The sequence below is a fragment of the Aspergillus pseudoviridinutans genome, assembly GCF_018340605.1.
Source record: "Aspergillus pseudoviridinutans IFM 55266 DNA, scaffold_1, whole genome shotgun sequence".
Taxonomy (NCBI): Eukaryota; Fungi; Ascomycota; class Eurotiomycetes; order Eurotiales; family Aspergillaceae; genus Aspergillus; species Aspergillus pseudoviridinutans.
In genome coordinates, this window is record NW_025091281.1 from 1964944 (window position 1) to 1975854 (window position 10911).

Genomic DNA, 10911 nt, shown 5'->3' on the forward strand with positions numbered 1-10911 from the left:
CATCGATATTGGCGATTATTGTTCTTCCTAGGAAGTAGAGGTCTCCGCGGAGCATTGTTTCTCTCTCCCGTCTGTGGATTCGATACCTTATGGTGATAACTGCCCTAATTTGAATTAAATCAATACATAACAACAAGATAGGTGATGTCAGACGGACCAGACGAGGAGGAATAGAAACGCAACGATCGGGAGGCGCAATATATCCCAGAGGCGTTGCAGACGAGGTCGAGGACAGGGACGAGGACTCGACTGAGTGATCAGCCATCCCAGATGATGAGAGGGTATCATTGAAGTGGAACTATCTTTACTACCACAGTAAGAAACGCAAATTCTACATGAAGGGAATATTAGTGTCACCCTTTGGTCTCGAGACTTCAGAGGTTCCCTGACTATTCAAGCGAGTCAGCATCCTCATCACCCCCAGTTGCCAAGAGCCAACCCCGCAAACGTGATCCTAATGACAAGAAAAAAGGTTTCAGCGTCTACATGCACAACCACGCGAGCCTGGCCACGCTGACCAGCGGAGCGAACCTTCAACAGCTCTGTGGCACAGGCTGGAGGCTAAGCCACGTTTACCTCTGGGGTCAGCCGTGTCACTTGTCACCGGGAACATTACGCACGAATGGGAGTGTACTACCAAGGGCGACGCTATCTACGAATCATGCCAGGATCCCGCAGATCTCTCATACGGAGTACTGCGTCCTAATCGATGGCTCTTGGGCAGGACGTCATACCCCGGGCGGAGTTATGCCACAGAATGCTGCCAAGATCATGCCCAGGCGTGCTGGCATGGGGATGGTTGCTGTATATGCTCCTCTAGCTCGTGAGTAGTGTCTGGGTCCTTTGCTCTGTATCTCGTGTATCTCCGAGGGCTCTTCATGGAATAATCGGTGTGAAATTGGGGATGTATTGCCATTCAGTGTTCAAGGTGGACCATGATATATATTATGTTCCTGCGTACCTCAATCGATGATAAAACAGAAATGCACAAACACCGATTCTAGACAAAGGACTCTGTTTACCCCATCCGGGGCCTCTCTACCTCTTGAACGATCACCTGCCTGGAAACAGAGCAATGAATGGAATTCTATATATACTACGTACGGTCCAGCCCGTTCGCCCCAATCCCTGAAAGGCCACACTAAGACAGACCAACCTGGAAAACTGGCCAGAAAATCGTTGTAGTAGCAGCTTTCCTCCAGACGATTATTGCCAAAACAGGAAATCAAAAGAGGATGGTAGATACAAGGAGACATAAATGAAACGCCAGCGCTATGCAAATAAGAAATTACCCTGCATGTCTTCTCAGTGCTTCGTGCATTTCCACCCGAATATCGAATAGGAGATCGTCGATCTCTTTCAGGCCGGATAAATTCAGGGTGATTGATTTGACATCATCCAGTACCCTTCGTAGAGAGGATATTACGCCTTCTTGACCGACCAGGGTACCTGTCTGGACGGAATGGGAAATCATGATTTTGTCCTCGGGGCCATGATCGTTAACATCAGTGGTTGTCTGAGCAGCGTCGACTTGGGCATGCTCGTCGGTCGGGTCTCGCGCGGCCGCTGAGTCTGCTTCAACCATCTCGGTATCAACGGAGCCGCCGGTGCTTGGCTGTACTGATGCGTCAGGTGTAATCGTTTCTGGAAGATTGCTGCCATGAACAGATGTCTCCTGGGTCAACCCCCGGGTGTGAGTCAGATTCTGATCAGGAATTTCTGCTGCTGGTGTGTCCGTCACAGAATCAGTTGTACTGGCTTCTACCTTTCTAACAGAAGAGCTTTCTGAGAGAAGCTCTTTGCTCTTAGCCTGTCTCCGTGAGCGGGCAGTACGTGGTGATTGCCTCCGAGACGGACTTTCTTCCGCAATGGTTGGTGCTGCATGACCTCCTAGACGGGATGATCTCCGCTTTTGAGGTGAAATCTCGGTGGTACCTGAGACATCAACTGGGTCGTGACTTGATGCAATATGTTCTTGCGATGTACCCTGCTCTTTGGCCGGTTCCAAGGCTTCCGGAATGACGGAGGCTGGAGTCTCCCCCTCTCCCTTGGACTGACGCTTGCGTCTCTTTGCAACAGACTCGGCAGGCGAAGACTTGGGGTTCTGCGATGATGCAGTGGTCATGGATCTCGTGGCACGAGTGCTCATGGATTCTTGGACTTCGACAGCAGATGGTGTCTTGGTCGATGACAACCTCGAAGATCGACGCCGCTCTTGAGTAGAAGGTGTTTCAGCTGCGTCAGCTTCCTTAGCGTCCCGTTTTCTTTTTCTTGTCGTCTGTTGTTTAGGAGGTTCTGAAGGTGCTTCACTTTTAGGCTCCTCATTCATATTGCCCGCATACTCCAAGTCTTGTTCCAGTTGTGAGGCTACCTGAGTCTCCATATCATCGCTGAATGAGTCTGCAATGCAGTTCGGATTTGTGAGTGTTTCCTCTTGATTCAAATTGCGTTCCATGATCTCTTGGCCTATCTTGGGCGCAGACTCGGGGACATGGACGCTTTCTAAGAACCCCACTTTGCCATTGTCAAGAGGTTCCGGTACAGACTCCGTTTCCTGACGTGCTATAGGTTGTGCAGGTTCTAAAATGGCAGGTGCTTCCACGATCGGCTGTTTGCCGGTAGAAGAACGAAGGCGGCGCTTGAGAGGCTTTTCCGATTGATCAGGCTCATCGTGCTTCTCTTTCCAGAGACTAGTATACTCGGATGTGACATTATTGACCGTCGTCTTCTCTTGAGGCGGAACTGCACGGATATTCTCTTTCTCCCTGAGACTCATATTCTCGTTCTCTGCGTCTGCAGGTATTTGAGGGCGATCTGAAGGGGCGGATTTGTTGCGTGAGTTCGGACTGAGAGACCTTATACCTGGAGGCGAGGAGGGGGGATCGATATCCATACGAGAATCCATCACCTCTGTCGCTAGCGACGAGGGAATAGTTGAGCCGACCACCTGCGTCCTGCCTCTGGTGCTAGGGGTAGGGGAAGAGCCGAAAAAGCCATCCTCGTTCTCGGCTGCAACTACTGGAAACGTAGGCGTCAGAGGTGAATGTGTACTCATGTCTGGGTTGCTCAGTTGACGCGCATGTGGCGGAGTCATGAATCCCAGTTCTCTCGGAGTTTGCACAGGGGGCGAAGACGAACGAATGCTGTCTATTATAGAGAACACGTCATTAGGCTTGTTAGAGACTTTACTGCCTGTTGTGAAAGGGTCCGACTCAATCCCGATAGCAGATCCGACATGTCTGTCCTTGAAGGGCGGCGCAGGCTGCCGTCTAATGACATCGGGATTTCGACTCAACGGCAAGGCCGTAACCTCTCGTTCATTTGTGACAGGCGACGAATGGAAGCTGGGAGAACGAGAATGTTCGAATGTGTCATCTAGGATATACGAAATGCGAGACTTGATTGACATATCTACCGGTTCAAGTGAACCCTCTGGTGAGACGGAATTGGTGCGTACGCCGCCCTAAAAAAAATTAGATCATTAAAATATTTCAGACAGACTGCTGGGGTACACACCTGTGTATTACCAGCTCGATGCACAGATTGGAGCTGGAACAGTTTCGCCAGGGCACGAGAGATGACCTCAGGATACTTCAGGGCCTCCTGCGATCCAAATGTAGAATTCCAGAATTCCAAGAATCTCTTCGCAATTGATGTATGAGAGGATTCGAGCCCCGCACCGATAATGAATTCGAATCTATGAAGACACGAGGCGTCATGGGGGGAAGAACTTTGCAAAATATTGATGACAGCTGACGACAAAGCACGGCACTAAACCCAAGTTAGTATGCATCTAAAAAGCCCCCCTTGCTTAGTACACGTACAGCTGTAAGAATCCTGCTTTCAACGCCACTCTCGATATTGAGTTTGCGTGCCTCATCTCTGAGCCAAAGCGCAAGGGATCCCTGGAGGTTTTCAAGTAATTTCCGTCGAAAAGCCAAGATACCGGAGCCTAAAAAGGATGTCAAAGACTCTATAAAATCCGCGACACCGCTTGTCTTCGATGGATCGAATGTTGAGTAGGATTCTTGGAGTGTGCGATTCACCAGCTGTACCAATCGATGCGGGAAGATTACGTCTCCCCTGGAAACGCTTGTAACGGCCTCGCCTTCATTCGTTCCAGAATCGCTCTGATGGCAGTATGGGATGGATAGTGACTGGGTAAAGAGTGACGATAGGGGAAGGTAGGTGTTCCGAGCACCAATTGTCATCATGCATTCAGCCAAAGGTTCCAAAGCCATCGATGCAATGGCCCGGTCCCCTTTCTCGGTTCTCATGACGCGAACTAGGGCATCAAGTAGCTGATTCCATGTCGGGAAAATAGTGGAAAACTTGAGCCCCGTAGAGAGGATTTTGACAACACTTTCGTAATCACGAATCACGGATCCATCGCGTTCGCGCGCAGATTCAAGGGGGAAAGACCTTAGAGACTCCGCAGCCAGCTGCGCAGTTGAATTCCACACTGTTTGAGCAAAATTTTGGATGCCAAAGTCAAATTCGGCATCATTCGGATACAGACGCGCGCATTGCTGAAGGAGCTCCAGACGGGAGCCTCGGGATGTTCTGCCTTTGCAAGCGGCCTCAAGCGTACCATCAACGAGACGCAAGTAAGAGGGTGTAGGCTCAGCGACCCCAGTCACGTCACTTATGAATCGGAGAAGATGTAGGATGGGGCTGTCCAGGTTAGTGTTTGCCCGCAAAGGATGATGGGTCGGCGTATTAGCAGCCTGGAAACTCTCATTGGCTGTCTTCAGGAGTAGTTTCTCAGTAAATGGGATGCCTCCCAGAGAAAAGATCATGGTAGTGGACAGGAACCGAAAACGATCAAAGAAAACATCCACCGAGTCGTTACCAAGAGCGTTTAGCGAGGAAGGACCGGCATTCCAAAGCCGTTGGAGAAGTCCAAGCACGCTGGCAACAGCTTGCATGGATTCTGGGGATGGCGTGATCTCTTTACTTGAGGCATAGGACAAAGCTTGAGACAGGCTGACCCAGGCAGCGGCGATATTCGATTTATCCAAATCATCAGCCCAAAGGGAAGTTCTCAAGAGGGCTTCGAAGACATTCAGGATAATCGTGATTCTTGACCTCACCCATCTGCAGTCGATGGAAGGCAGCTCCTCAGGTTCGAGTTTCGTGCTCTCGTTGACTTTGTTCTCGGTCCATATCTTGGCTTGGTGGCTCCAAAGTAGGTTGGAAAGAGCGTGACAGAATCGATCGTTCAAGTGAGGAAATGAGGCAAATACGTTTGAGGGGCCAGTAACGTACTCTTCCCAGACAACATCGAGGTGTTGGAACGTTGCTGACGGACGAAATGCATAGTATAATAGGTTGTGATAGCTGCACAAAGCTAATTGTCCGGGCTGTGATCCATGTCGTTCTTGCTTCTTCCGCTCGAACTGGGACATGATGGGTTTGCTTAGCATTCTCAGCATTGACCGACTCGTCGTGTCGCTAGGGTTGACTACGTAGACAAATCGGTTCCAGCCAAGAATAGCCTGAGCTTTAACAGATGATTCACTGCAGTTGAAGCACCTCTGCAGCACAAGTACCCATTCTTTAAAGTGCTCCCATTGGTCGATACTGAGCCTTTTGCTTCTCAAAAGTAAGACTATGATGCTCCAAACCTGGGGCACATGCACGCCACTTTCGACATTTGCCATCATCCTTGACATTCGCTCGCATATTTCCGATACTAATTTTCTGCCATTGTCCAGAGGACGATCGAATAGGTCACGAATACTTTTCGATAGATTGGGATTCGGACCGCAAATCATCGAAGTTTGAAAGCCCAAAGAGATGGCCTTAATCCTGGTATCTTTGACGTGGTGAAGAAGACCGGATATCAGATGCTCTACCCAGAGGCCTGCCTGGGAAACGAAAATCGATTTGGACTGAGTAAGAAGGCGCTGATAAATGCTTAGACGCTGAAAGACTATTGCATTTCCATTCACACGGCTGGTAATGTCTTCGAGTACGGTAAGTAGACGAATAATCCGCGCGTTTGTCATGATTTTTGAATGGAAGTTTTGTGTAGACAGAATGGACATATAATGTGTCAATATCGATTTGGGTGCTTTTGCGCTGTCAAGGGCGTTGATGGAGTGCTCCACAAGGAAGACTTTGAATTCGTCTGACAGTTGCGCAGCTATTTCGATGTTCCATGAGAGCGCAGCGGCTAACTTGAGAGCTTGAATGACAAGATTCGTGCCTAGAGGCACACCATCTCCAAGATCTGTGCTAACATCCCGTTGGATGAACTGGGTAATGAGCCCAAGTTTCTGCCCGATTTCTTGCTCACTGGGAAGCCCTTCGTAAGCCCTCAGGGCCCCAAAGAACTGCATATAAGCATCCAGTCTGGAGCTTATCGACTCCCCAGCCAATTGTTGTGTGATCGACTCGAGCAGCATGGCGAAAGACTCGGGAGTGCAAGGTGCGACGTCGGTTGTGTCGATCGGAGGATGCGCACTTGTCGTCTTCAGAATCGACTTCGTAGGTTTGCATTCATTCGAAGGGGGCAACTCCTTGAGTTCTGACTTCAATCTGAGAGTAGAATTTGTAAAAGACGGAGGTTTGATGTACTTGGTCCATGGCGAGAAGTTCACCCGCTTGGATTGTCGAGTAGACGGAGCACTGACGGAACTGTCCGCGGCGAAAGGAGAATCGACGGGAGTCTGTACGACGATTGGAGAATCTTCTGTTCGATCATTCTCAGACAGTATACGAGAACCTGTCCTAGGTGGAGTGGGCGGACGAGCAGACAAAGGGCCGAGAACCTCCACCATATTTCAGGAAGATCGAACGATCAAGGAAATGAGGACAGGGATGGCAAGAGACCAAGAAGCATCGCGATATGGTCAAGCTACAAGACTCAGGCCAAGTTAAACATGCGAATCCCCGCGAAAGATGTTCAGCAGCAGTCCCCAGCGCCTTGATGCCCTTTGCGATCTGTTTTCAGTGGTAGATCGCTCCTAGGGCCGCGCCAAGCCTGGGTGTTAAAGTTGAAAAGACGCGCTCCAAATCTGCGATCGCGACGTGTGCACGCGTAAAGTGGCGGCTACAGGGATGCCTAAGGCACCAAGGCATTCAGCGCTTCAAGCCTTACCCGATGATGATGTCGAGGGTTGGTGGAGATTATATGCGCAGCAGGTCTAAAGGGATCTGAGATGGCTACCTGCCTTCTCGAGACTTCTTCGTATTATGTCTATACCGAATGAAATAAAATATTTGTGGCTAAGTAGCTCTTAGATTCGACTGACTACTCCGTACGGAGTCCTATATGTGGGGTTACGGTTATCCACCATACTGCTATTTATTCATTGTTTCAACTAGCCGCATCTCTTTGCCCCATTTCTTTGACTCCCTAGGCGGCCTAAGATAATTATCTCACTTGATTTTCTTCAAACATTAGTCCTGATATCCTTGAGTCTGTGATCTCTTGTGAACTGGGATTGTCGTTAGCGGTCGTTATCCTGTTTGGGTCACTCGTACGAGATCAGGCTTGCAGGGGGTTTCCTCGGAGGGCGTACAGAACTCAGCTCGATTGATAAAGACCCACGACCATGATGGCAGGTATGTCTCGATGATCCCATTAGTGAAAAGGTACCCAAAGAAACCCGCTGATCAATACAGACAAATCGAAAGAGGTAACAGACATTTTGAGATCTCTTGAGAACGATCTCAACGACAGTTCTCTCACATCCGCCCGTAAGTCGTACAAAACTAGCCATCAGACTGATCATTCTGACTTAGCGGACTGCCTGGCGCAGAAAAGGCCGAGAAACTCCTTCGTCTAAGAGAGTATGGCACAAACCCAAGCAATGCAGGCCCCATCTATTCAGAATGGGTAAGGGCAGCTCATAACAATATTTATAATGCGTACGTTCTAACTCTCACAACAGGGTATGAAAGTACTGGGGAGGTACGGTGTTGAGGGAGACACGCCAGATGTGCGTCGCGCGGCACTGCGCTGCGTCGCAAACGCCCTTCTACTGGATGAAAACATGCGTCAGATTTTTGTGGACACAGGCTATGGAAGCAAATTAGCTGAGATGCTCAAGGTATGACCGCCGTCTGACTAAGTTCCCGGACAAGCTGAGACGGGATTTTCCAGTGCGACAACTCGGAAGACGAGATGGTGATCAGCCGTATACTGTTCATATGTACTTATGACACTACCATGGACTACGAGCAGCTTATCAAGTATCACTCACTGGGTGATAATGTCAATTACGTGAGTCCACTGACATTCTGGCTGATGCGTTTTACTGACAACTACAGCAAATAATTCGGCATGCAAAGCAATTTCCCAAATCTGGCAAAAAGCCGTTGGCCCAGATAGACGAGCTGGCGCTTACTGACACGTTGAAATTGATATTTAATGTCTCAAAGGTCTATCCAGATCTTTCCGCAACCTTCTCCCCTTCGATTCCTTATATCTTCAAGATCATTAGCCGCATTGACATTCCACCTAAACCTCTAGACGGCTTATTGGGATACCTTCTCAACTGCCTGTCAACTCTCGATCTCGAGAATAAGAAGGGAAAGCACTTCGAGAGCAGTCCCATCTTTCCGACGTTCAACCAAAATTGCAATGTTGACAAGCTCATCAACATCCTTGATCAAGCAGTATCTGCATATGACGCCAAGGACCTCGCAACGAAGGCCATCCCACTTCTCCACTCACTTGTCACCATCTACGAAGTGGCACCTGATGGGCCCCGTAAATACATGCAGTGGCTCCTCTTGCCGGAAGACAGTGATAGGAAACAACCAATTGGAACATCAGATACGCTCTCATCCAAGCTGCTGCGACTGTCAACCACGCCATACCAGAATTTAAAAATCGCGATCTCCGAGCTCATGTTCGTTCTCTCAGGCAAAGACGCAGAGAACCTGACAAAGAACATCGGATACGGATTTGCCGCCGGTCTACTAGCCTCTCGTGGGATTGAGATACCACAATCTGCAAGTGAAGCTTTCGCAACCAATCCGAATGGCTTTGACCCAGAGATTAACCCTATCACCGGCCAACGATGGGATGCCGAGAACCCGGACACGGGCCCGCCAATGTCCAGAGAGGAGAAGGAAAGGGAAGCTGAGAGGTTATTCGTGCTTTTCGAGAGGTAAGCCAAAGTTCCTACATCATTGATACCATATGCTAATCCTAATCGCAGAGCCAGAGCTACCGGCGTTTTGGATGTTGAAAATCCAGTCAGACAGGCTGTTGAGAGTGGACGGTTCGAAGAGTTACCCGACTCCGATGAAAGCGATTGATGCGCCACCTCTGAGCTATCAGTTTCCATTCACGTTTTGCCATACCTGTCTTTTAATTCATCTATCTAAAATTCATTGTATTATGTGGTACTACAGCTATATTCCTCACTTCCAGCACAAGTCGCGCTTTGTAATTGCTCCTGTCAATGCGTGATGTGATTTAACTGCAGCATCAGAAGCTCAATTTATCTTCCGTAATCTGTTTAGACATATCATTACAAATTGTAGCATGATCTTCAKGAACCATCTACTATCATCCACTATCTTCTGCGATAGCTGATGACGTACGGTCCTAGCCTGGTGGGGTTCGCGGCCACCGTGCAAAAATCTCCGCCCAAGAAAAAAGATCGCGGGGCAAACTTATCATCAGACTAGACTTTTCACATATCTAACACCGATTTAAGACCCCTTCCTCTGTACCCAATTCTCATTACAGTATTTACATTTTGGAACTATATTACCGGAAGCTACAATAACCACAAAATGTCGAAGCCATTTGACCCGGAGAAGGCGGAGAACCTGGAGGATGTAAGTCCTTGTTTGAGACCTCGTGCATCTGAGCAGTGCGACGATGACTGACGCTAATCATGACTTCAGATGGAGAAGCAGTTCGCGGTGAAGGGTCAGTACCCCTCAGTCGATTGAAACTCGCATTCATACTTATTCTTTTCCGGGTGTAGCCGTCGAACACTTGATGACATACTGGGCGATTCTCGAGAAGGTCCGCGGTTCGCAGCTCAGATTAACAAAGATGGACGACGATATCTACGAGCATTTCAAGAAGGAATTTCCCGACTTCGATCCTGCCGCACCCATTAACGAGGATAGTATGAAGAGCAAGGAGGGCAAGGAAAAATGGCGGAAATTTATCAACGAGTACGAGAAGAAGATTAGCGACTACAACTTCGGAACCATACTCAGAGTCAGTCCCGGTGTCGAGTATGATCAAGACACAACCATTTTCGGTAAGTTGTTACTCTGTGGTCAATTTTTTTTTGGCAAAGCACGAATAGCTACTAATCGTCCCTGAAGCAATGCGTATGCAATTCTACGCTGTCGAGATTGCCCGGTAAGTCACTGCGCGCCATTTCATATTGTACGCACATAATTCTGACGAGTCCAGAAACCGGGCCGGTCTGAATGACTGGATCTATGAGAGGGCGCATCCTGAAGAGAAAAATGCCAGCTCGTAAGACCGACTTGGATAACTTTGTTCTCTGGTCCTTGTAGGACCGCAAGTGTCTGAGTACTCGAGATTGCCTTGCCAGCGACGTAACGTCAAAAGAGCTCCTCAGACAGTGCGTCCTTGATCGTTGTCGGTCGCTCAAGTTCACCTTCTCGGGATATTACCTTTGTTGAGTAACGTGAAGGGCGTCGGGAAATGTCGCTTCTACTTGGCTCTGCTACCCTTGAGTCATGTTAGAGCGATAACCTACTCAAACTTCGCTTCGAGTGGCAGTGACTCTCCAAAGCGGCTATCCAGAAAGCGATGAATCCGTGTACCGTTCGCATACGACGCAATACTGTAGGGAAATGCATACATTTACTCGATATAACCTTTGACCGCAATTTATGAGATGTCACATGTACATAGATTTCTGGATGCATAATCTGATTTGTGTTGCGCATCAGGTG

At 48.8% G+C, this 10911-nt stretch overlaps 3 protein-coding genes across 3 annotated transcripts; 2 read left to right on the forward strand and 1 right to left on the reverse strand.

Annotated features, from left to right (window-relative positions):
- Nucleotides 1-1288: 1288 nt before the first annotated feature.
- On the reverse strand, nucleotides 1289-6785 carry Asppvi_000699 (putative telomere length regulator protein (Rif1); the record flags this gene model as incomplete). The annotated part of the gene is made up of 3 exons (XM_043297005.1): nucleotides 1289-3463; nucleotides 3517-3771; nucleotides 3825-6785. The coding sequence occupies 3 exons, from the start codon at nucleotides 6783-6785 to the stop codon at nucleotides 1289-1291; spliced, it is 5391 nt and encodes a 1796-aa protein (XP_043152940.1).
- A 780-nt stretch (nucleotides 6786-7565) lies between these two features.
- Asppvi_000700 (synembryn) lies at nucleotides 7566-9276 on the forward strand (the record flags this gene model as incomplete). Its single annotated transcript, XM_043297006.1, has 7 exons — nucleotides 7566-7572; nucleotides 7633-7707; nucleotides 7770-7846; nucleotides 7902-8060; nucleotides 8114-8233; nucleotides 8281-9125; nucleotides 9177-9276. The coding sequence occupies 7 exons, from the start codon at nucleotides 7566-7568 to the stop codon at nucleotides 9274-9276; spliced, it is 1383 nt and encodes a 460-aa protein (XP_043152941.1).
- A 483-nt stretch (nucleotides 9277-9759) lies between these two features.
- Nucleotides 9760-10469, forward strand: Asppvi_000701 (polysaccharide biosynthesis domain-containing protein; the record flags this gene model as incomplete). Its single annotated transcript, XM_043297007.1, has 5 exons — nucleotides 9760-9804; nucleotides 9874-9898; nucleotides 9957-10241; nucleotides 10309-10345; nucleotides 10400-10469. The coding sequence occupies 5 exons, from the start codon at nucleotides 9760-9762 to the stop codon at nucleotides 10467-10469; spliced, it is 462 nt and encodes a 153-aa protein (XP_043152942.1).
- Between the last annotated feature and the right edge of the window lie 442 nt (nucleotides 10470-10911).